Here is a 26,088-nt window from a genome sequence, read left to right as displayed (position 1 = left end):
CCAGAAACCCACAGGGCCCACTTCTTCACGTCCCTTGAGTCTCTACTCCAGCTGCGTCTTGTGAGACAGCCTTCTCTCTGACACCCTGTACGGAGCAGCAAGCCACCGCCCTACCCCCCTGCTGGCATTCCCTCTTCTTCCTGTATTGTTTTCATAACAATCACAAACATACTCTCTGCATGAGTGAATGATTGAGTACAACACATATGCATCACCTAATACACACTGGTAAGTAGAAGAATGCTGAGATACAAAGATGGACAGAACTCTGTATTCCCCTGGCGGAACTTGGCACCTGGCTGGGCAGATAAACTTGCTCTTCTATCTGTGGGCAGTGGTGTGTATACATACGATAACATATGATGCCCTTGGACGGTTTGCCGTATGCTGGGCACTGTATAGGCATGTGTTATGTCATTTAATAGCCCCATGAAGTGGAGACTCTGTCCTCGATTCCAGAGGAGACAACAGGCCCAGAGAGGCAAAGTGATTTGCCCAAGGTCACCCAGCTACTCAACCACGGAACTGAGATTGTGACACCATCACTTGCTCTCTAGCCCCCAAGTCCCTCCTCCTCCCACTTTCCCAGGGGATCCCAGTGGTGGAGAATGAAAAAGAGGAAAGGAAGGGAGAGTTTTTTGCCCCACAGGAGAGAAGCAGTGTGGGATTGAGCAGGCAGGGGGCCCTGGGTGACCGGGCACCTCGTCAACCCCTGCCGGCCTCCCCCCCACCCCTTTACTCGTGTGGCCTCTGCAGCCCCGGGGGGTTGATGGGGCTCCCTCCCCTGGCACCAGCCTTCTCTGCCACACCCCCACCCTTGCCTGGGGCCTGGCTACACAGGGATCCCTTTCTGGCCCAGTGAGGCATGTAACCCCGGGCTGACAGGCGTCCGGATGCCAGGGCAGCTTGGCTGGCCAAGGGTGAGGTCACGGGCTGAGCACTCGGTGCATGGCCCCTCTTCCCTCCCATCAGAGTGTCACTCCTCGCCCTGTGGGCTGCAAAATGCCCCCTGCAACCTCCCTCCTGCATCACAACCAGATATGGCCTTCCCGGCAAGGTCTGGTGTTATTAGTTTACTGTGGCTGCTGTAACAAATTACCACGAACTTAGCTTCTAATAAAACAACACAAATGCTTTGTCTTATAGTTCTGGAAGTCTGAAGTTGAAAATGGGTCCTCCCGGGTGTGTTCCTTCTGGTTTTTCTTTTTTTCTTCTTGGCTATGCTGCATGACATGTGAGATCCTAGTTCCCTGACCAGGGATCCAAACCTGCATCCCCTGCATTGGAAGCAGGGAGTCCTAACAACTGAACCAACAGGGAAGTCCCAGGCCTCAGAAGTCCTGTTCCTTCTGGAAGCCCTAGAAGAGAGAAAATCCCCTTGCTTTTTCTGGCTTCTAGAGACCACCTGAATTCTTTAGCTCTGGGCCCCTTCCTGCATCTTTAAAACCAGCAGTGCATCATCTTCAAACCGCCCTGCCTTTCTGACCTCTGCTCGCATGGTCACATCTGCTCCGACTGACACTCCTGCCTCCCTGGAAAGTGAAAAGTGAAGTCGCTCAGTCATGTCTGACTCTTTGCAACCCCATGGACTGTGTAGCCCACCAGCTCCTCTGTCCATGGAATTTTCCAGGCAAGAATACTGGGGTAGGTTGCCATTTCCTTCTCCAGGGGATCTTCCCAACCCAGGGATTGAATCCAGGTCCTCCACATTGCAGGCAGATGCTTTACCATCTGAGCCACCAGGGAAGCCTCCCTGGAGGACTCTTGTAATCATCACTCCACCCGGATAATCCACAATAATGGCCCGCCTTGAAATCCTTGATGTGGTCTCATCTGCAGAGTCCCTTTGGCCGTGTGGGAGTCACAGGTTCCAGTGACTAGGATGTGGGCATTTTTGGAGGGCCGTCATGCAGCTTACCGCACCCAGCAGGATGCTCACCTCCTCTGTGTTTATGGCCCTTTCACCTGAGCCTTGCTCTCTGCTAAATACCATGGACAAAGGATTTCCCTGGTGGTCCAGAGGCTAACATTCCCTGCTCCCAATACAGGAGGCCCTGGGTTCAATCCCTGGTCGTGGAACTAGATCCCAAATAAGAGTTCACATGCCACAACTTAAAGCTCCTGTGTGCCTCAGTGAAGATGGAAGACCCCGTGTGCTGCAACTAAGACCCAGTGCAGCCAAAGAAATACATATTGAAATGCAGTGGACACTATGTGCCACACCATTCCTAAGAGGTGGTTCCAGATCCCCACTGTATGATGGAGAGCTTGCAGACTCCAGAGCCTATGGGCTCGCTGTACTCCCAAGGCTGCTTCCCCAGGTTGGAAATGAACCCCTCCTTCCTGGGAATTCCCACTGGCTCCCCTGCTTTAGCTCTGAGCCCTTTGGGTTTGCATCTTGGTCTGGCCCACAGGCTGCCCTGAAGCAGGGGGTTGTGTCTTAGCTCCTGGGGTGCTGGCATGGGGCATGGAGGAGCAGGCACATGGGCAATGTCAGGATGGTAAGAAGAGAGAGGATTTTGTGGGCTGGGGCTGTGGGCTCTGGCAGCCCCCCTGCCATGCATGTAAGGTTGTGTGTCTATTTTTCTGGGCTGAGGGAGCACCAGATTCTCAGAAGGGGATTGACCTCCGAGGATCAACAAACTCTGCTCTGGCTGGTCCTCACCCGCCTTGCCTGGGCTCCCTTCTCTGAAGCAGCCTTCTGCAAGGATTCACCTAGCACCAGGGGCCGAGGCCAAGGAGGCTGTGAGGAGCTGCTGGGACGAGGGTTGGTTCGTGGTGCACTCTCCCCTGCATTCAGTCCATGATTCAATATTTTCTGCACTTCCACAGTACGGGGCTTCCCTGGCGGCTCAGACGGTAAAGAATCTGCCTGCAGTGCAGGAGACACAGGTTTGAACCCTGGGTTGGGACGATCCCCCGGAGAAGGGCATGGCTACCCACTCTAGTGTTCTTGCCTGGAGGATTCCATGGACAGAGGAGCCTGGTGGGCTACAGACCATGGGGTCGCAAGGAGTCGGACTCAACTGAGTGACCAACACTTTCACTTTCACACAGGATGTCACTCTCTGCCCTCCCCCCAGTCACCCCCACCTCTCCCCCACTCTCCGTATCTCAGTGTCCACTCTGACTTCCCTTATCACCTCCCAAGCCCCTGCCTGCCCCAAGGCTCCTGGCGGTCTCCACCCTTCAAGTTTTTCCTGTCCTTACCCTGCAGACATGACTTCACCCTCCTATCGGCATCGACCCGGCCCAAAGGGAAAAGTGAGCTTTCCTCCCAGCTCTGCCCGAGCCAGGACTAGAAAGAACACTGCCCTCCCGGTTCCCAAGTGAGGCTTCTTCAGACACATTATTAGTTGTTATTATTATTGTCACTGTTACTGTTAATGATAGAGTTTGACGAATCGCTTATTTCACACTGTGAAACAAGATGCTTGTTATAAGCAATCTGCTCCAACTGCCTGAGGCAACAGTATTTCTAATTTGCCCCTCACCCTTGTCCTTTTTCCTAGAATAGTTTTGCAAGAAACTCCACCAGCCCCCCTCCCACAGGCAACCTGATCAGAGGCTACACCTGTGCTGGGAGTAGGGCCCAGAGCGCAGAAGCCCAGAGACCACAGGCCGCTTGTACCCACAGCCTGTGTTTCAGGGCAAGGGGACCCCAGGGCATCCAACTGGGCAGCCCCAAGCCCGGAGCCTGTCCCGTCCGTCCTTCCTCACCCAGCCCAGGTGCTGTGGCAGGTGAGGTGGAAGTGAGTTCCCGGCGTCAACTTTGCCATTTACATAATGAAGGCATCAGGTCTCAGGAAACAGGGAGGAGATCTGAGATGAGGACAGGAGATTGCTGTGAGGTTCCTCAGCCGGCTGCGGGAGGAGCAGGTCCTGGGCTGGGGCTGCTGGCTTCTCCTCTGGCGACAGAGGTAGAGTAGGGGGCCTCCCCCCATCCACGCCCTGACCAGACCTCACGTGAGTGCTGCCGCAGTGGCTGTGGTCATGCCCCCTCGGCCCAGTGGGCCCCTCAGCTGCTTCTCTGTTCCTCCCAGCACCCGAGGGCTGGGGGCATCACCAGGAGGGGAAAGATGACAGACAGAAGCATTTGGGTCGAGGGTCTCCACTCCCCTGCTACGGAAAATGACTGGGTTCTCCTGGCCCTTGTGGGAAGACTTCCTTCTGTCAAAACCAAAGCCCAGCTGAGGTTTGCTCCAAGCCCTGTTTGTGTGGGAGGAGGGGCCGAGCCCCAGTTGCTGCTCTCAACCTTTTGCCCCCACTGCCCTCTGATCCCGATCCTGGGTGGTCCCAGGGTCTGGGTAGGATGGGAGGGGCAGAGTAGGGACCTCGGCTCTAAGCAGGGCGTGTGCTTTTACACTGGGATGCTAGAACCAGGACACTTTTCCCTGGGGCCCACTCTGCCCTATAAAACTTAAACAGATCAACCTCACAGATGGTATCACCACTCCTACCAGCTGCAACCTCTTTACTTCTACCTGCTGGGAAGAGTGCACCTTGCCGTCCCTTCCTGGGTAGGAACCCTCCTCTCTCAGCCACTTCTGTCTCTCACTCATTCTGCCTGCTGCTGGTCCCCCATCCCCCTCCAGCCTCTTCTGTATGCTCCCCCCAAACTTCAACTCCTCCACTCACCCCAGAGGCTTTGTCACCCCTGGAACCATAGCACCGTGGTAATATGGCAGCCAACAGCCCCATAGTGTTTTGTGTGCCATTTCTATGTATCCAAAGCATTCTGGGGACTTCCCTGGTGGCTCAGTGGCTAAGACTCTGCCCTCCCAATGCAGGAGGCCTGGGTTCGAACCCTGGTCAGGGAACTAGGTCCCACATGCTGCAACTAAAGACGCAGTGCAGCCATATATATATATATATATATATATATATATATATGCATTTCATGTATATGGACTCATCTAGTGGTTCCAGTTACTAGTTACTCTGTGGAGGAAGGGTTGTTGTTATCCCCATTTGGCAAATGAGGAGTCTGAATGACTGGAAAACAGTCAGGTTGAGTTAAGTCTAAGGACTGCAGAAATCAAGGCGCTAGAGAGCCCCAAAGCAGACGTTTGGCGACAGCTGTCCTTGTCAAAAGATGAAAGCACTCTTCTTTTTTAAAAAATTGCACAGTAATGTGTGCAGCAGACCTCCCTGACCTTTGTCCCAGTCACTCCTAATCCCCACGAGCTAAAGACACAAAGAGATGAGATGGAGGGACTCGCGGGGGAGGCTCTCTGCCAATCTGCCCCAGCTCCTCCACCCTGGGGGCCAGCTTGGTTCCTGGAGCCTCCTTCCTCTTACCACACTGCTTCTCATTTGCCCCTATTTGCCTTCATCTCTCTTGGAGAAAACAGGCAATTAGCCGCAGGCACTGGCCTTCTGGGTGCTGGGGAGGTGTTCTGACCTTCTGGGCAGAGGAGCCCCCACACCAGGCCTGAAACCTGACTCTTCTGGATGGTTCCTGCTGTGGCCCCTCCACCCTTCTGCCTCTGAGGGTCAAACCAAACTCCACTCTGAGGTGGTTGGCTCATGGCTGCCAGGGGCATCCCTGGAATGTGACCTCATCCTCTGTCTGCGGAGATGGGGTAGGAAGCCTCAGAGCAAGGTTCAGAGAGATCGTTAGAGAACAGCCGGGCTCAGGAAGGCTGGACAGGGCAGTGTCTGAGGGAAGATGTTAGCCAGGCCACTGGGAGGAGCTGAGAGGGGTCCTAATGTGGGACTCAGGGAGATTGTAGGATTCTTGAGTGATAGAGGTGTTGAAGGTGTTGAAGCACTTGCCTCGGTGATGCGTGTTGTACTGAATGTGAAAAGCTCTATTTTTCTGGTTAAAAAGTAATGTTTGGACAAATCACCAAGTTTTCATTGAGGGAAAGTATTTGCAAAAGATGTATCTGATAAAGGACTATTATCCAAAATATACAAAGAATGCTTAAAACTCAACAAGAAAAGGAAACAGCTCAATTTTAAAATGAGCCAAAGAGTTGAAAGACATCTCACTGAAGAAGATGCAAAGAAAAAAAAAAAAGAAGATGCAAAGGAAAGGTGCTCAACATTCTATGTTATCAGGGAATCCCAAACTAAAAAAGCAATGAGATTCTATCACACATTTATTAGAAGGGCTAAAATCTGAAACGCTGACATCACCAAATGCTACTGAGCATGTGGAGAAACAGGAACTCTCATTCACTGCTGGTGGGAATGCAAAGTGGGAAGACTGGTTGTTTTAAAACACTTTCTTACCATATGATCTAACAATTGTGTTCCTTGGTATTTACCCAAATGAATTGAAAACATATGCCCATACAAAAACCTGCCCATGAATGTCTGTGGCAGCTCTATCATAACTGCAAAACTTGGGAGGTAACCGAGATGTTCTTTAGTTGGTGGATGGATAACTAAATGTGATAATGTGAGAATGGATGACTAAACTGTGGTTCATCCAGACAATGGGATATCCTTCAGCACTAGAAAGAAAAGAGCTATCGAGCCATGAGACAAGGAGGAAACTTAGACACATATTTCTCAATGAAGGAAACTCATTTGAAAAGGCTACATACTATATGATTTCAACCAAATGACATTTTTGAAAAGGCAAAACATATTTTGACCACCTGATATGAAGAACTGACTCATTTGAAAAGACCCTGATGCTGGGAAAGATTGAAGGTGCGAGGAGAAGGGGATGACAGAGCATGAGATGGTTGGATGGCATCACTGACTCAATGGACATGAGTTTGAGTAAACTCCAGGAGTTGGTGATGGACAGGCAGGTCTGGCGTGCTGCAGTCCATGGGGTCACAAAGAGTCGGACACAACTGAGGGACTGAACTGAACTGAATGGAGACAGTGAAAGGATCAGTCATTGCCGGGGGCTGGGGAACAGAAAGCAGTAATCTAGGTGAGACAGTGATGGTGACAGATGGTGGTGAGCGGTGACTGAGAAGGTTTTTGGAGATAAAGCTGCCTGGGTTTGCTGATGAATTAGATGCGACGGTGACAGCAAGAGAGGAATCAGGAAAAACAGTTAGATTTTTGGTTAGTCAACTGAGGAAGGAAAAGCAGTAGTATTATATAAAATAGGAAAGAATGCGGGAGACTGAAGGGAAAGTTCTTTCGGTGGAGAGGTTGGCTGGTGTTTTGTGGGAAATGACTGGGGGAAAGAGCTGTGTTTTGGACATGACAAGAAGCATCTCTTAGTTGAGTGCAGATGTCAGGTAGGTGGTTAGACAATAGGAGTCTGGAGCCCAGAAGTCAGAGTTGGTATTTAAAGCCAAGTTACCAGATGAGATTGCCTAAGCAAGACTATCTACTATCTGTGGAGGAGGCTGAGCAGCAGAGGAGGGGAGCTGGGCAGGCAGAGTGTCTCCAGAGCCAAGAGGAGTGAGTGACAGAGGAAAAAGTGATGGAGGGTGTCTGCTGTTTCAGGGAAGTCAAGAAAGAAGATTCAGGTCCACTGTACTTGGGTCTTGACGGGAGCTGTTTCAGGAGTGCAGTGGGATGGAGGCCATGCCGGAGCAGGAGGTAAGGAAGTGGAGATGATGGGGAGACAGCTGGAGAAGTTCTGCCGTGAGGAGCAAAGCAGTGGGCCAGTTGCTTGGCTAGTGCTTCTTGCCTGTTGATTTTTGTGCTCTGTTGAGTTACATAAAAAAAAAAAAAAAAAATCATTGTGTGTCACTTATATGTGGAATCTTAAAAAGTTCAACAGGGATCTTTCTAGTGGTCCACTGATTAAGTGAGTTTGATCCCTAGGGAGGGAGTTAAGATCCCACCTGCCTCTCGGCCAAAAAGCCAAAACATAAAACAGAAATACTATTGTAACAAATTCAATAAAGACTTTAAAAATGGTCCATATAAAAAGTTTAAAAAAAAAATAAAAATTAAAAGTACAACAAGCCAGTGAATATAGCATGTGGAATTTACAAAGTACAACAAACTAGTGAACATAACATAAAAGAAGTAGACTCTCAGATGTAGAGAACAAACTAGTGGTTATCAGTTGGGGTGCAATATAGCGGTGGGGGGAGTAGGAGGTTCAAAGTCCTGGGTATAAGATAGGCTCAAGGATGTATTGTACAACATGGGAAATACAGCCATTATTTTGTAATAACTGTAAATGGAAAATAACCTTTAAAATTATATCATTGTAACTTTGTAATATAGTTTAACATTTATGTAAATGGATACATACTACCCGAGGAGCAAGGTTTTGCCATACATCCCATTTGCCACTCCTCTGTCCCCAAAAGTTGTTAAATATTTTTACCTGTTATTCTTACAGCTGAGCTACAGAATAACTATTTCAAAATTTTAAAAAATCTCATTGATATTTTAATTGGAACAGTACTCGACATATAAGTCAAATTGGAAAGAATTAATGATCTTATAAAACAGTGATAAGTTCTACTCAGAAACGAGATTTGTTTCTCCATTGATCAAGGTCTTTTTCAATTTATTCAGTTTTATTGAGGTACAAATTGACACATAAAATTGTAAGATAGGTAAGCATGTCATGTGATGATCTGGTACATGCACATTGTGGAAGGATTCTTTACAGTGTCTTATAGCTCTCATAAAGTTCTGTAGTTTTCTTCACCTAGGTTTCTTTAATTTCCTGTTAAGTTTATTTCTTTCCTTAATGCATTTTGCCTATATCAAATGGGATATATCTCCCAAATCTTGTATAGAAAAGCTATTGATGGGGATATTTCGCTTTAACCTAATCTCAGTTTTTTTCTAATGGTTTTCCAAGTGTTTCACAGTATAATGCTATTTTGGCTTCTCATTTACTCTTCTCCAATATTTCATACTTAAGTTTCTTCTTCCTCCTTCTATTCCTCTTCACGTTCCTCCTCCTTTTTCTTCTCACCTTTTTACATCTCATTTTGGCTACAAATTGCAAAACAAAGTTGTGTTGGAGAAAGCATTGATAGAAGAATCTCTACTTCTAATTTTAATGAGAATTCCTCTTCTGTTTGACTGTTAAGTATGGGGTTAGCTGTTCTTTTGAAATATAATTTTTTTTGAAATATAATTTTTATCAATAAAGGTGATATCCTCCCATTATTCTTTTTTGAATATCTTTTGATCATCTAGTAAAATGAGAAAATATATTTTTCTTAGTGGGCCTGTTGATATACTATTTAGTGCATTTAAATTTTTATTGAAAAAGGTATTGGTATCATGCTTTCAAAAGAATTATAAACTTATATGTAAAAAAGAAAAAAGTTTATGTAATATTATAAAAACTATACTAAAATAGACACTCATATATCCACCACATAAGGTAAGAAATAGAATATGACCAGCATCTCATCTTTTATTTTGTTTTTTGGCTACACAGTGAGGCATGTGGGATCTTAGTTCCCTGACCAGGGATCAAACCCATGCCCCCTGCAATGGAAGTGTGGAATCTTAACCATTGGACCACCAAGGAAGTCCCTCCTTTCCTTCAGGAGGAAGGGAGCATCTTAGAAGCCCCCTGAGTTCCCTTCATCCAGTCTTAACCACTCCCTGGTTATGGCCTCCCCTCCCCTAGGAAATGAGTGTCTTGATGTTTAGTCTAATCCCTTCCTTGCTTTTGTTTATGGTTTCACCACATCTGTGTATTTTCCTAAACAGGGCTGAGAAGGAAACATAATCCTAACTGTGAAAGGAAAGGCCAATCTTGTACTCCTCCAGGATGAGAGATGCTGAACAGAGCTTCTGAATTTTGGTGTGACTTTGGCTTCCCTGAGAGTTTACAAGAGCCTCTGCTGGGAATAACTGTGGACCACATCTTGAGGGAGTCCTGAAAAACACAGAGCTCACTGCGGTGAGAGCTGTAGTTGAGAACTAGACCTCGGACATCTGGATGGAATATGGTTAAGGCAGTAGGCTGCTCTGTGCTCTGTGCTTCTTCTTCTTTTTAAAAACTTCTTATTTTATATAGGCGTATATCTGATTCACAATGTCCTGATAGACTCAGGTGCCCAGCAGAGCGACTCAGCCACACATATGCGTGTATCCATTTTCCCCCAACTCCCCTCCCATCCAGGCTGCCAGGCAGCAGTGTGTGCTCTCTGCTTCCGAGCTCACTCCCATCCGGTCTCAGCAGGTCACGGTGGGACACTTCCTCAGCAGGTGTGGAAGGGTGAACAGCAGCCTCACTGTGCTCAGTCAAGACAAGGCAGGTACAAATACCGACTGCGGCAGGCTCACCCGGACATTCTGAGCTGAGAGCCTAAAGATGGTGCAAGGATCTGGGGTCAAGGATCTTGGTGACAACAACTGTCAATGTGTCCGTCTCCTGAGTTCGTCAGGCTGCTCCGATCTGAACCCATGTCCCTTTACATGAGGCACACAGCTGACGCCCTGGAACCCCCTTCACCATCTTCCCAGGAGAGCCCTTTGCCTCTTGCCTGTGACAGATTTCCTATGCTTTCCAGAAAACCTGCATGAAAGAGAAACTTTTTGAAATCTTGTGTTTCTGAAAAAACTATATATTCTATCTTTTTACTTGATTGATAACTTGAATGAATCCAAATCCAAAACCTTTCTTATATGTAATCCTTTGTATGTTACTTTTTTTTTTTCCTTTTTGAAAGTTTCTTGACTGTTTTCTTTAATTTGCTTGGGTATGGGTTTATTTTCATCCAACCAACCCTTATAATCCAGTAACTCATATCCTTCTGTTCTGGAAAATTTCCTCCAATTAGTTCATTGATGATTTCCTCCCTTTCATTTGTCTCTTTTTAGAATTTATATTATTTCTATTTAGATTATTTCTATTATCCTGAAAGTGTCCTTTAAAGTTCTTATCAATAAGAATGTATTGTATAGTACAGGGAACTCTACTTAACCCTCTGTAATGGCATATTTGGGAAAATAATCTTAAAAAGAATAGACATATGTATATGTATAACTGATTCACTTTGCTATACACCTGAAACTATAATAACACATTGTAAATCAACTATATTCCAATTTTTAAAACGCTCTCATCTTTCCTCTCCTACATTCCTACATTTTCTATCTCTTTGTATGTTTGTTTTACTTTCCAGGGAGATTCAACCAGCTTTACCTGCCTGTCTTTCTATTGATGTTTTTGTTTCTGTTGTAATGATTTTATTTCTCAAGACATAATTGTTGCTTTTGCTATTCTCTGGATGTTTCTTTGTATAGCACCTTGTTCTTGTTTCATGATGCAGATTTTATCTCTCTAAGGATACTGTGGTCTTTTTGACCCTCTCTTCTCTCTGGGTAATCTGTTTCCTCGAAGTTACTTTTTCTGATTGTTTTGTTACTCTCTTCTGCATTTGAAAATTCCCTAGATGTCTGGCAATCTTTGGCTACGAATAAGATTGTGGGGATGGGAGGGAGGCTAGTCAGAAACTCTAAGCTCAGAGAGAGGCTGGGTCTGCCACTGCAGCGTGGGCTAGCTGGGCTGTTTCTTATGTCAGTAACTTTAGGTCTTTCCTCTTGATTGGTGAAATACCCCAGAGTAGTGCCGTCCAGGTTCCTGTCTAGGTCCTACTCCCAGCACTTGGGGAGCCTGATGGTGGCAGAAAGCTCAGCATCTCTGCATTTCACCATTCCATGTGGCAAGGTCAACTGGTCCTTTGGATTTCAGTATTTTTCAGTGTGGTATCTCCATTCACAACTGTGCTCCATCCCAGACACCCTCTAACTTATCTACAGAAGAAAACTCCCCAGACTCTGGCTGGGATATGAGAGGGGCTATTGCCCAGGAGTTTGGAGCTGGGGGAGAGATGGAGGGATCTAACTGCCCGTCCTGGTCCTTATCTTAGCAACCTCTTCCACCTTTCACCTCTGGGAATCCATAGGTACCACGGAGAGGTTCTCTATGCCTCTGAGAATCTTGCAATGCAGATCTAGTTAGTTCTCAGTTCCCCCCACCCTGCGCCGTGACAGCTGACATGACTCTTCCCTTGGCGCTGATAAGTCAGTACTGGTCTGTCATTCTGCTTCAAAAATTCTGTGGCTGTTGTCTTTTTCTATGTTCTCTCTATCCTTGTAGGTTTATCTCTTGATTTAAAAAACCTCTTTATTGAAGTTTTAGTGGGGTTTTGGGAAGGAGTGAAAGTAGATGTACACATTCAATTACCATCTTAACCCAGAACCCTAACTTCCCTTTTCAATATGTTTTTAAAAATATAATTCCTGGGAATCACCTTCCTTGGTCATGAAGGGCTGTTATTTTAATGTACCAGGATATGTTTATTTCTGTCTTTCCATTTAGAAGTCTTTCTGTGAACATGATTAGCAGGAAATGAGCCTTTCCATGAGGAGGATTAAAGGAAAATGTCTCTAGTGGGATAACTTTTATTAAGTATATGAGAGAAGCCCAGAGGCTGGATCTCAGTATGTAGTCTCCAGGCAACCCCTAAATGACAAAGGGCGGGGGGAGTTTCCCTACTAGAGGAAGGACCCTATAGCGATCCCTGAGGGTGTATCTAGGGAATGCCCTTGGCAATGTTTTGTTTAGAGACTCAGAATAATTCCCAGACTTCATCAGTGATGTGCCCTGGAAGGATGGGGGGGTGTTCAGTCAGTGGCCTGATTTTATCTTACATCAATTGGGGGGGATTCTGTGATAAGCAAGTGAGCCCTGGATGCTTTTCTGAAAGCCTATTTTGCCTATTTGGGCCCCAGAATCGCTCATTCATCTGTTATTCACTTTGCTAACACATGGTGAGCATGCCCCCGGGCCAAGTGCTATGCTGGCCGTACCTGAGACAGACCTGCCCTAGGTAACTCTTTAAGCACCCACTCCCCAACCTTACAGAGCAGCAAGTTAGGGGGATCGGGGTAACACCCAAGGCTGTAATCTGGTGACACATTTTCTCTCCATGTGGCTTGTGATGAGGACTAAGTGAGGAGATGCCTAAGCACCCAGCATGGTGCTTGGCACACAGTAGGATGTCTGGGTTTTTCCAGGACAGCTTTATATGGTGCAGAGACCCCACTGTGTTTTATGTTCTCCTGATATTTTCAAATAGGAACATTTTGGGGATTTAGAGATTCAAGTCTACATAAACCAGCCAGTACTACTTAAATCAGTCGCTGAGACAGAACCACAGAGTCCCTGAAGTGTCCACAGTAACTGCCCTGCTCTTGAATAATCTTCCACACTGGCTTGGGTACTCTTGTATTCCTGGGCTAACACTCTTTGACCTCACTGTTCTCCTCTTGCCCCTTATTAGAAACAAGTTGTAAACCACGTCTCACAAGGTAAGAGACGTTTCTGAAACTCTAAGTTTTTTTTTTTTTCCTGAGAACTCAGACTTAGCAAAAAGAAATGTTACACACGGATTGAACCTTGGCTGTTCACCTGTGAAATGTTGGAGGCACTTCCAACTGTTGAAAGCCACCAGGTGATGGAGAAGACAGCAGAGAGACTGAGTTCAGGTTGCCAAGCTGTGCCATCTTGAACAAATTTCTGAGTAATTTTTTCCCCCAAGCCTTAATTTACCTATCTGTGAAATGGGTACACCCACAGAGTTGTTGTCAGGGACTAATGAAACAAGGGATGTGGACGTGCTTATTACACTTTCCACTCACGGCTTAATAAACATAGTGGTTCTTCTTGCCCGGGTGCCACCCTGGGCAGGCTGCCGTGTGTGTGTGCGCGCGCGTGTGTGCACACTAGTGTGCACGCGGTGCTCTGGCCCGCGGGGTTTCCCGGGGAGGGCATGCGAGTGGTTGTGTGTGATGGGCTGCCCTGGGAGCGTGCGGCTGCCGGCACCAGGCTGAGAGCGCGGCACCGGCGCCCGCCCCGGCCGGCGGGCAGCGCTGAGTGAGTGAGCGCGCGTGGGGACGCAGGCACAGAGGCGGCGGCAGCGGCGGCTCGGGGCTGCGGAGCGCGCCCGCCTGCCGGCCGGGTGGGGGGCGGACCGCGGGCCGCGGGCCGGGGGAGGAGGAGGGGAGAGGGCGGGCGCACGGGGCGGGAGCGCAGGAGGCGGGGAGGGCGGGCAGAGCGCGGCTGCCGCGGAGCCCGGCGCGGGCGGCTCTGCTGGGGAGCAAGGCTCGCAGCCAGGAGGCGGCGCGGCGGGTGGGAGCGCGGAGCCCGAGCCGGGCCGGGCTGCCCGCCTGGGGCCAGCGCTGCGGGCTGGGGCCGGGCCGCGCCAGACCGGGGGCCGCGCGTCGGAGAAGCCGCCGTGACCGGGACGAGCCGAGGGTGCGTCGGGCGCTGGGAGCACCGGCCAGACTCGGTGGAGCGTTGCTCAGCCGGGCGCCTGGGTCGCCGCGACCGCCCCTTTTCGGGGGACTTGGCCGAGGAGACCCGCCTGAGGGAGAGGAGCAGGTCTGCCGTCTGGGCACGGGGAGAGGGAGGGGTGTGTGTGTGTGTGTGTGTGTGTGTGTGTGCGCGCGCGCGCGCGCGTGTATGTGTGTGCGCGCGTGTGCCTGTCTGTAGGGGTGGGTGTGTAGGAATGTGCATGTGGAGGGGAGTGATGGTGTATGATGTGTATCTGTATTCTGAGTGTGCGAATGTGTGTGTAGGGGTGTGTGAGGTAGGGTGAGTGTGTGTGTGTGTGAGAGAGAGAGAGAGAGAGAGAGAGACAGAGAAGGCTGGAAGCTCACAGAGCTTGGATCTGAACCCATGTAGGAGGGAGGGGGCTTGGCAGGACTGAATGTGTGTGTGTTTGTGTGTGTGTGCACTTAGGCGCAGGGATGTGTGAAGGGTGAGTAGGTGAGTGTGGGTCAGGGTGCTAGGTGTGGCCGTGTGTGATGTAACACTGGTGGGTACACGTGTGTGCCCCCTGGCTTCCCCTCCCCTTCCCCTTCCAGCTGTGTGTGCCTGGGGTGGGTCAGGCATCTACTGCCGCCAGCCCTCTGTCCAGCTTGCCTGCCTGGCCATCTTCCCCCCAGGAAGCCAGAGATGGCCAGGCTGTCCCTCCCGCCAGTACTTCTAGGGTTAAGGGATGGTGAGCACGCCAAGCCCCAGGCAAGAGGGAAAAGGCTGAAGGGGCAGAGCTTCTGCCAGCCCCGGGCACTCTGCTTCCCTGGCCAGAGCCGCTTCTCCACCTCTGCCATCGCTCACCCTGCGCTTTATCCCTCCAGGCCTGGGTCTGAGTGAGAGTGAGGCTGGAGCAGGGGTGGGAGTAGGGGGACACTCATCTGGGAGGGGAGCTTGTTCACAGTTCTGTTACCAGGGCTCGGCACGTAGTAGGCCTCAACAGATACTCTAGGGCAAAGGGAGGAAGAAGGGAAGAAAGGAAGGGAGGGGATCAGAGTCTGGGAGTCAAGTCCACGTGCTCTGCTGTCAGTCAAGGGTGAGGGCAGCTGGATGGAGTCAGACCCCAGGCCTCTGACCGAGCAGGTGGGGGTGGGGGGTGGGCACTTAGGGAGAAGGAGCCTCGGCTGGAAGGGAAGGGGAACTGCAGGGAGAGACTGGTGCTGGGGCCTGAATGTTCAGCAAGAAGCTGCCACTCTCCTCGGGCAGAAGCCTTTGTGTCTTGCCCCCACCACCTGCTTCTCCTGGATCCGCAGCCTCTCTTGGGGGCATCAGATTCCAACCCTCCAGGGCTCATAGCACCTCTCCTCTCTCCAGGACCTTCGCGCTCAAAGGTGCGGAAGACCCAAGCTCGCGGCCCCACCAGGCCATGGCAGGGTACGGCTATCTGGGGCTGGGGCTGTTCTGCTGGGTCCTGCTTGCTGTTCCTGTGGGCCCCCAGCCTGCCTCCTCTGTCCCAGGGGCCCCTCTCACCACTTTGACCCCCCCACCCCAGAGTGAGGCCTCTATGCTGTCTCTCAACCTGGGACTTAACTTCAAATTCCACCTTCGGGGACCTGCTGCTGTCTGGGGGAACCCTATCACGGAGACCCAGGCACTTTCTCCCAGGCCAAGCCGGGAGCCCAAGGAAGAGGCAGCCGATGGGCTGAGGACTGACCCGCTTTGGGAACTGCTGATGGGCTCTCTCGGAAACTCCCCTCCAGAGTGGGGCTCTGCAGAAGGCAGCTCTACTCCGCGGGCCTCCTCCCCAGCTCTGGAGTCTGCGTCCCTCCTCTCAGGGCCCGCTGACAGGCCCACTGTGCCCTATCGGCCCGGGATGGGCACTGTGACCTGGGACACTGCTCTGACAGCCACAGCAACTCCATCCAGTGCGCCCAGGCTCCGCCAGAGCGAGTTGGAGCTGAAGTTCGACGTGGCGTTGAGAGCAGGCGCGGCCCCCACGCTCGGGCATCGAACGCTGCCCCTGCTGCCCAGCCTGCGGGCCAGCCTGGCAGAGATTGCTGGGCGCCTGGGACCCTTTGGTGAGTACCCAGCCCCTCCCAAGGAGAGTCGTGGCTGGGCCATCCGGCAGGTAGGAGGAAGCTTCAGCATGGGGCTCCTTTTGCAGGGTTCTTTGGCACCACAGTGTCCCCGCTCCGGAACTTATCAGGCCCGAGTCCCCCAGGCCCAATTACATCCCCAGGCTCTGCTTCTGGAGTTTCAGATTCTCCAGGTGAGTGTCTATTTCACTGCCACAAACGTTTATAGAACATCTCTAAATGACAGTGCCTCCTTTTTTTCTCTGACTTAAGGGGAGCTTGCATTCCTTCCCCCAGGCCCTGGGATACAGCCACTGCTCCCATGGGGAAATGCCCTCTTTGTCATACAAAGTCTGGTTTGGCCCTTGTACTTTAGCTTCTGGTATACACATGGCTGGGCTTCTGTGGTAGTTCAGCTGGTAAAGAATCTACCTACAATGCAGGAGATGCTGGTTTGATTCCTGGGTTGGGAAGATCCCCCTGGAGAAGGGATTGGCTACCCACTCCAGTATTCTCGGGTTTCCCTGGTGGCTCAGATGGTAAAGAATCCGCCTGCAGTGCCGGAGACCTGGATTCGATCCCTGGGTTGGGAAAATCCCCTGGAGGAGGGCATGGCAACCCATTGCAGTATTCTTGCCTGGAGAGTCCCCATGAACAGAGGAGCCTGGTGGGCTACAGTCCATGGGGTCGCAAAGATTCGCTGAGCAGTGAAGCACAGCACAGCACATACACGTGGCTGGGCTTTCTAGGTGGCGCTGGTGGTGAAGAACCCTGCTGCCAATGCAGGAGATGTAAGAGACGGGGTCACCCCGGGTGGGGAAGACCCTCTGGGGAAAGAAATGGCAACCCACTCAGGTATTCTTGCCTGGAGGAGCCTGGCGGGCTACAGTCCCTAGGGTTGCAAAGAGTCAGACACAACTGAAGCCACTTAGCACACACACACACGCATACCTGTGGCTACAATTCCTGGGACAGTGTCCCCTTTTGGTCAGGCTCTGAGAAAGGACTTGATTTTCTCCAAAGTTCCAGAGGCCAATGCCTGGCTGGCACTCTAGCCCTATGTGCTCCCTTTGCAGGATTCTTTGGCACCACTCTGTCCCCGCCCCCATCCCCCCAGGAAAGAAAGCTCCCAAGTCCAAGGCCACTGGACCCAGCTGCTTCTCTAAGCTCTGCGTTAATTGCAACAGCATCATTAGGTAAGTGTCCAATTCATTTGAACTTGATGATTATTTATTGAGCACATACTACGTGCTAGCCATGCATTGACATTCTGGGATCCTTGTATTTGACTGTCATCATGATCACCATTCTCTTCATTATCACCATGGAGATGTACATAAATGATCTGAGAGCAAGTGTTGCTGAGGATGATCCCACAGAGTTAAATAGCAGTCCTCTGGGAGTTTTGTAATCATAGGCAGAGCAGGATGTAGACAAATGTATCAGGGCAAACAGACTCAGGAACTCCTTCATGATTTCCACAGCCTCAGTACTAACCCTGCCCTCCACTTCAATCTTCCTGGCCTGCCTCCCACCCTCCCACTCTGAGCTTGGGGCTCTCTCCTTTGCCGTCTGATCTGACATGACACGCTGTCACATATGGGCAGAGCAGGGCCCCTCATTGGGAAGACATTGAAGAGAAGACCCTGAGCAGACAGATGCTATCCTTGTCAAGGGAACTTTTCAGAACATGTGTAGAGACAAGCTGGTGGTGCAGACGAAAGACCAGGGGCTGTGGGATCTTGAGACCTGGCTTTGAATCCCAGTCTGCTTCCTAACTGGCTAGTCACCCCACCCTCTTTCCTGCTCCTCAATGATGGCCGGACAGGCTATTTAAATTCTTTGAGCCTTAATTTTCTCACATATCTAGGGTTTAGTAATAGTGCCTATTTTGCTATTGTAAAGCTTCCATGTAATGTAAATTTCGGGCATGAGGCTGATCATGAAATATTAGCTCATTAAATATAGTACCTGTTAATGTGGCTTCCCCCACATCGTATTCCAAATACACTTCTAGGTATTCCTCTCAGACACTGCAACTGTGGCCCCAGAATGTGATGGGACAACACATACTTTGATCCCCAGAGGACACGCTCCTTGGGGAGGGGTTCTGGCAGGTGAAGCCAAGGGAGCCATGCAAAGGGCCAACTGTGACTGGTTGGCCCCCCACACACCAGGAACTGGTGCAGCAAAGGAAACCACTGGTCCCCAAGCTTCTTCCAGCTCTAGACTTAACACAGCAACTGACTGTTGACCACCTGACTGCCGCTCACTCCCTAGCAGTCCCAGCACTCCCGGGCATGTGGGTGGGCAGCCTGCCTTCCCCATCCAGCCCAGTGAGCAGCAGTGGCAGGATCTGCTGTGGAGCTGAGGGCAGGCTCTGTGGCCTCAAGGGAAGGAGGCTGGCTGGCGGTCTGTCAGCCTTGGTGACAGCGCTGGCCAGGCAGGTTTAATGAGTCTGGACAGTATCAGAGGCAGCCCGGCTGGCTGGTGGCCCCACCCTCCTTCCCCCTCCTCAGTGATGGCTGCAGGAAGCCAGTCTCTTCCTGGCTGTTCCTCCTGGATAAACCCCAGAGGGCTCCAGGCCTCCTGGAGAAAAGACCAAAGGGTTTTTTGTTCACGCCAGTACCTTCTGAGGGGAGTAATGCCAAGTAGTTGGGGGATAAAGGAATCTCTCTGTATCTTCTCTAGGAACTTTCTAACCTAGGTACAGTTAACCTTTGGCCCTAGGCTTCTTTTCTCTAGTTCCTCTTTGAACCTGAAAGAGGAATGTGAAAAAGCTGGCTTAAAACTCAACATTCAAAAGACTAAGATGATGGCATCCAGTCCCATCACTTCATGGCAAATAGATGGGGAAAAAGTAGAAGCAGTGACAGCCTTTATTCTCTTGGGCTCCAAAATCACTGTGGATGGTGACTGCAGCCATAAAGTGAAAAGATGCTTGCTCCTTGGAAGAAAAGCTATGACAAACCTAGACAGCATATTAAAAAGCAGACACATTACTTTGCCAACAAAGGTTCGTATAGTCAAAGCTATGGTTTTTCCAGTAGTCATGTGAGGGCATCTGAAGAGACCAAAACATGAGGGGTGAGGGAGAGTGTGTGTGTATTTGGTCCCACTGCTGTCAGACTGGCTCTGCCCCACCCCATCCCACCAGCAAACAGTCAGTTCCAGCTGAATGATTCTCCATTTAATTCACTGCTGTGTCTTCAGTAGGTGTTTGGGGATGGTCAGTCTATTCAAATGGTGTTCTTCAAACAGGGTTCACAGAGTGAGACACTGTGTTGATGTTCACTGATTTGGCTAATTGTTGACTTTATGAGGGACAACAGCCTTTTGTTAGTTAAATCAAGAATGAGTTTGAGGCCCCAGAAATGGTCACACTCACACGGACACACACCAGTGACTGATGGGTGATGAACATTAGCCCTTAATGATGAGACCAACAGCAGCTGTATATCGAACGCTGATTATGCACCAGGCTCTCTAAAGAGCTTTGCACACATTGGCCATTTGTCCTCATCACAGCCCTGCGCTCTTCCCCTTTCAGACTCGAGGCATGTGAAGGGACGGGAACCAGGGAACATGCTGCCACTGAGCAGGCAGCCTGCTGTAAATATATAGTGTTTTGGCAGCTCCCTCTCTGCCCTCTCCAGTTGCCCAATTCTACCTTTCCCTCCCTTCTCTCCGGGACTGCTTTCGGGCCCTCTCACTCCTTTCCCTTGTTCTCAGGACTGCTCAGTTTTACATGTCCTCAGTTCAAGCTGGCACTGCCTGGGGTGGGGTGGGGTGGGGGGTGATCCTGGGGCCTTCCTGTTTTGTCCCACTGAGGCAGGGCTGAGTATGGCCAAACAGTTGGGGCAGGGGTCTGCTTTTCAAGAGATCCTCCTCGCCTCATCTACACCTGTCTCCTGCACATCTCCCCATCCCCAGCTGGCTCCCCCATCCTTCACCACGATCTTTCTGCCTCCATCCCTGCCCACAGCTGTGCTTCTGCCCAGCCTGCTAGGTGGGGGAGGGAGGTTTAGCCTGAAGCATCTTCCCTTGCTCCCTGGCCAGGAGGAAAATCTTTGGGTCTAGCTCTTTCTCACTCCTCTCTTGTTCCAGGAGAGTAGCATGGGGGATCTTGGTCCTCACACTCTCTTACCTGACTTTCCTTTCTCAGGGGATGTGTGGGACTGGAGCCCGAGTTAGCCCGAGCCCCCCAGAGCACCTGAGGGGCTCACTCTCTAAGATGGCGTTTTATCCCACTATGATCCCCACAGCTGTTCCTTCCTGGGAGTTCAAGGGTAGTCTTGAGACCTAGGGGAGTGATCTCAATGGCATCTTCTGTAAAAGGGGTGAAAACCAAAGGAGTATTAAGGGCCTCAGACTAATGGCTTGTAGTTGAGTCAGGATGGGGACCATGACCATTGGTAGGCTGAGGGTTAGAGGTATAGCAGGCAGGAAGGCCAGTGAATACAAAAGATTGGTGGCGACAGGAGGGTTGTATCACTTCCTCTGCTGTGTGTGCGTGCACGCACATGTACCTGTGGTGGCCTTCCCTGAAGACACTGGGAGAAGGGGGAAGCTTTTGAAGAAAGGCTGGAGAAGCGCCTTCTAGCACCAAGGTGTGAGATGGGGGTCAGGGGTGCAGAACAAGAGATAAGCAAAGTAGTATTATGAACTTGCTGTGCCATCAAGAAGAGGGGCTCAAACTGGTGCTTAGATCTGGATTTTAGATGCAGCTCTGCTAATGTGTAACCTTGGACAAGTCACTTTGCGTCTAGGCGCAGCCTCAATATCTTCATCTGGCATGTATTCAGTGAGTATCTGCTGAACACCAACTCTGTGCCAGGACGTTTTAGGGAGGAGTATTCAGATGTGAGCAAAGCAAACAAAAATCCTTGTTCTCACGACGCCTCCTTCCTGGCAGGAGGGTTCAGTTAGAGGGGGCTTCTTCTATAGCTCCCTCCACTTATAAAATTCTGTGACCTCTTAAGAAAAACCCTTTTCAGTGGAATCACGGTGTACTGAACAAAGCTGGGAGCTGGGCCTGGATGGGATGAGGGGAGGGGATGAGAGCTGAAACTCTGTAAGAGTTCGATATGGGAGGGGTGACCAGGTCCCTGAGTCTCCTATTTATGACAAGTCCTTCCTGGATGTCAGGAGGACTCCCATTGGCATACAGGCTACTGGCTGTATGGTGGGTAAGGGGAGGGTTGCACGAATGCCTCAGACGAACATTCTTTGCCCACAGAGTCCACCATCCCCACCTCTGGCCTGGACGACCCCTCTCCTGCCAGTCTTGGGAACCTTTCGGTGCAACCAGAGTGTGGGCCAGGGTCCTGCAGTATCAGAGAGCGGCCTGAACGCGAGGGGCAGCCGCCTGCGGCCCCCCTGCCCCTCTTCTTCCTGACCCTGGAGGCCGACTGGGCAGAGGCCAAGGCTCGCTGGGGTCTGGCCTGGGAGGCCCACGTGTACGGGGTAGGCGCGCTCTTCGGCCTGGTGGCCCTGCTGGCTCTGCTGGCGCTGGCCCTCCTGCCCTGGCGCTGCCCGCCCGGCGCCCCCTGCCTGGCGCTGCTGGACATGCTCCTGCTCTCTGCCGGGACCACGCGGGCCTTCCCGCTCTTCTACGACGCCTACGGGCATCGCGACCGGCTGCCGGCGCTGGCCTGGCTGCTGCTGCAGGACCTCCCGCTGCCCTGCCTGGCCTCCGGCCTGGGCCTGGCCTGCCTGCTGCTGGCCCGGCCGCGCCCGCCGCGCTGCCCCGCCGGCCTGGCCGCGCTGCTGCTCCTGGGGTTGGCGCTGGCGGCCGCCGCCGCCCTCGGGAGCGCCGCCCACCGCCCGCTGCGGGCTCTGCGGCTTGCCTCCCGCGGGCTGCACGCCTTCCTCGCCGCCCTCCTTTCCGGGCTGCTGCTGGCGCTGTCCTGCTGGGGAGGCCGGCGGCGGCGGGCCGGAGCGCCCCTGGGAGGGGCCGGCTTCAAGGGCGCCACGCCTCTCCCGCAGGCGCGCAGCCCCTTCGGCCCGCGCGAGTCCTGGCGGCGAGCGGCGCGCACGGCCCCGGTGGCCGGCACCTTCGGGCTGCTGAGCGGAGCTCTGCAGGGCTACGAGGTGCTGCACGCCCTGGGCTACGGCGGCCAACCTGGCCTGGAGGGGCCCTGGCCCTGGTGGGCCTTCCAGCTCGGCCTGCGCCTCGGCGAGGTGGGCGTTGCGCTCCCGTTGGCGCTGCTGGGCCTCTACCCGGCGCTCTGCAGTCCCCGCGTGCCGCCGCGCTGCTGGGCCAAACTCTTCCGCCTGTCCCCCGGCCACGCCGCCCCGCTGCTGCCCGGAGGCTGGGTCACCGGGGCCCCGGACAAGAAGCCGCTGGGGAGCGCCATCGCGCGTGGCGACGCGGAACTGCTGCAGCTGTGCGCCCTGGCCGGACCGGGCCCCGACCTCCTCCTCCAGGGAGGAGCCTGCCGGAGCTTCGACGGCGCGGCAGCCCACCCGGCGCCTTCCCCGGCCTCGTCTCCCTGCAGCGATGACACCGTGGACTTCCGCCCGCCCTCCCCCATCAACCTGAGGCGCAGCATCGAGGAGGCCCTCTGCAGCGAAGCCCTGCTGGCGCCCGGCCTCTTCCAGGTCCCGGCCTTCGGGGAAGCTCTGCCTAGCCTCGGCGTCTACCGCACCGCCTCGCTGGGGGCTCAGACGGGGGCCGGGCCCATTGGGAGGTCTGGGGAGGCCCCTGGCTCCCCGGCACCCCGTGAGCTCCCCTCTCCCGGGACCTGGCCCGCGGGCAGCAGCGCCTCCTCCGGCTCGCTGTGCGGACTCTCGCGGGACAGCTCGTCCGTGCTCCTGTGCTCCAGCCCGGACAGGGCCCCGCGCTGTCCGCTGGTCTGCGTCCTCAGCCCTCCGCGGCCCTCAGGAAGCAGCCCCAGCCTCCCGGCTTCAGGATCCTACCAGGCCCTGTCCCCACCCTCCCGCGACTCCCCAGAACCTGCTCCTGAGCTGCAGGCCGAAGAGGCCTTGCTGCAGGAGCAATTCCTGGACGCCTGCCGACAGATTGACGAGCTGAGCATGGGCAGCGACACCATAGACCTGTGAAGAGGTGGCCCCCCAGCCACCCCCGATCGCACGCCCCCTTCTGGCGCCTGTTCTGCCCCCGACCCCCCCACCCGAGACCTGCACACTGTAACCCTTCCCCAATCCTGCCTGGCTCAGATACCTCTCCCGGCTTCCTTTCCCATCCGGAGAACCCTGGATGGGTGGGTCAGCAGCCAGGCTCTGTTGATGGGGAACTATCCACCTTCTCTGGAGCCCTTGGGCGTTGATGCCCTCAGCTGCAATACTAGGCTGGCAGGGGTCCCACTGTCCTTGGCATTCACCAGCAATAAAGCTCCAAGGTGCTCCACTCCAGACCACCACTTCCCACTCTGGTGCTGAGTGAGAGGGGCTGTCCTTAGAAGACCTCAGGACCCACCTCTGTCCCCAGACCCACCTCAGCTACACCCAGGAATCCCATCCCTGCTGAGTGAGACTCCCATGTCCTCCACATGATCCTTCCCCGTAGAAGGGTCCATGGCCCATCTAGGAGACTCTGCAGCAGTTGGGTGGGAGATGAGCGCTTTCAGAGTTAATTTATCAATAAAATATTTTCAGAGGAGAAAGGTCTGACCTTCTTGGTAAAGCCTAGGTAGGCAACAGCAGCAGTGGTTCTGCGAGAACAGGAAGAGAAGCAGTGTTTGGGTGGGGTGGGTCCATCTCAGACCCTAGTGACTCCTGACCGAAACGAGTCTTGTCCTCCATATGACCTTTCCCCATAGATTGCTCCATGGCCCATCGGGATAAGCGAAGGTCCTGGGAGTGGCCCCTTGAAGATCCTTTTGACTCCCCAGGAAGTGGCTTTTCAGAGATAGAACACAGCTCTGAGTGGTGAGGCAGAAACTCTGCAGTAGTTGGTGGAAATGTCTGTATTCCTAGGAACCTGGCTTCATATCCTGGGGGACAACTGGCTAGGGACTAGTTAGTGGCAAAGTCCTTCATGGAAACGTTGATAGGCATCTCAAGAGTATGACCACTTTGAGCTGGGATTCTCAGCAATCTCCCTGTCACATACCCAGAGGAATTCACAGAGGCCTTTTGGATTCACAGAAGAAATTGCTCAATCTATCTACCAACAGGACCTCTTCAAGTCTGCACTCACAACCCTCTTCCCTGGACAACATTCATCTCCCACAGGTGCAGAGCCTCCCTGGGGAAAGCCTGTCTTCCCCAAGCCCCAGCTCCATCCTACCCACCGAAGCAGAACTCACAGTGCAGAGACCCATGAATACACCCAGCCACCAGGCGCTCTGTAATCCCTCCCTTGTCCAGGGCATTTGGCTCTGAGCTCTGTAGTGTGCATTTGTCATTTGGCTCAAAGGCAGTAAGTGCAGAGTGGCACTAAAACAGAGTTGTAGATTTTAGAACGAAATTCTGGCAGTGTTTGGGCAGATGTCCTGCACACCCCAGGGAGGCCCACAGGGGCACACATTCTAGGCTTGAAGTGGAAAAACAGGAATAGGAATGGTTTTTCTTCCAACTCTGCCCATCAGCTCATGAGGATTTGAGAAGGGAAGCAAGGGAGCCAAGAGGGAAGCAGGCTGGGAGGGGGTGGGGCGATCACCAGACCAGGTCTAATGCTCTAGTGGAAGAATTATAGCACTGCTCAGCTCACCCCTGAAGCTCTGTCTTGACTGAAAAGAGCGTCCAGGGCTTGGAACCTCAGAAGGAGAAGGGGAGTAAGTGAGGGTCATAGTAGGGAAGAAAATGAGAGGAGGATAGGGCAGGCACCGCTGAAGGATGGGACCCAAGTGGTTCTGACTGTGTCTCCTCCATCACCTGGCTCAGCTTGGCTCAGAAATTCCTGCTGCATCGTCACTCTGGGCTGAGGCCCAGAGAACTGCCATCCTCCTAATTACAGGCATTTCTCACTGGTGTCGTAGTGGCTGTAGCAGCCCCAGCCTCAGAGCTGCTTTGTGTCATGGAAGGAGTGCTTGCTGTTCTGAGAAATTGTTTCCTTTCTTCCCCACGTACACCTCCATCTGCCTCTGCTCACGCTCAACTCCTCTCTGCTGTCTCGTCCTCATTGTAATGCTTGCCAGCTGCTCTCACTCACTCTTCCCACCATGGGTCCTTGAGTTCAGGCACACACCTCCCAGCAAAGCAGTCTAAGACCCACGTACCTCCAGTCACTGTCTCTCTCTCTCACACACACACACACACATACATACATACACACAGGCTCCTTTTCTGTCTGGTGAGTTGGGGGTGGGGTGGGGGAATAGAGCCTGGTGTCCATCAGCTCCATCACTTCAGTTCTTTGGTTTTCCTCAGTGAGAATCGCCTAAGCCCTTTGACTTGATCAAGAGGCTGAGGCATTGGTGAGACAACCCTTCCCTTTTATCTCATGCCTCAGCACTTCCTAACCCAAAGCAGTTTCCCAGAAGAGCCTGGGTAGACCAGGATGTAATATATACACCCTCAATTCCAGTTCTTAGTGCTGTCGGAGATTGAGAGACAAACTCATCTTCATTCCATCTTTTTTTTTTTTTTAATTTATTTATTTGGCTGTGCCAGGCATTAGTTGCTACAAATGTGATCTTCAATCTTTGATGCAGCATGCGGGGTCTTTAGTTGTGCCATGTGGGATCTAGTTCCCTGACCAGGAATTGAACCCAGACCCCCTGCATTTGGAGTGCAGAGTCTTAGCCACTGGACCACCAGGGAAGTCCCCATTCAATCTTTTTAAAACATTTTATTGGGTTCTTACAATGTGCTAGATGCTGGGAGTAAAAAGGTGACCTCGGTGGACAACAGTCCTGAACTTGTGAAGCT

At 52.2% G+C, this 26,088-nt stretch overlaps 1 protein-coding gene and 1 non-coding gene across 2 annotated transcripts; one reads left to right on the top strand and one right to left on the bottom strand.

Moving 5' to 3' along the window:
- Nucleotides 1-15,482: 15,482 nt before the first annotated feature.
- Nucleotides 15,483-23,328, top strand: PRRT4 (proline rich transmembrane protein 4). Its single transcript, XM_065939465.1, has 4 exons — nt 15,483-16,254; nt 16,341-16,445; nt 17,328-17,447; nt 21,491-23,328. The coding sequence occupies exons 1-4, from the start codon at nt 15,603-15,605 to the stop codon at nt 23,314-23,316; spliced, it is 2,703 nt and encodes a 900-aa protein (XP_065795537.1). The 5' UTR covers nt 15,483-15,602; the 3' UTR covers nt 23,317-23,328.
- A 2,579-nt stretch (nt 23,329-25,907) lies between these two features.
- On the bottom strand, nt 25,908-25,980 carry TRNAW-CCA (transfer RNA tryptophan (anticodon CCA)). The gene has a single exon. It is a non-coding gene; the product is annotated as a tRNA-Trp (tRNA).
- Between the last annotated feature and the right edge of the window lie 108 nt (nt 25,981-26,088).

Source organism: Muntiacus reevesi, chromosome 6 (genome assembly GCF_963930625.1).
Source record: "Muntiacus reevesi chromosome 6, mMunRee1.1, whole genome shotgun sequence".
NCBI classification, from domain to species: Eukaryota; Metazoa; Chordata; class Mammalia; order Artiodactyla; family Cervidae; genus Muntiacus; species Muntiacus reevesi.
This window is presented reverse-complemented; position numbering and strand designations above follow the sequence as displayed.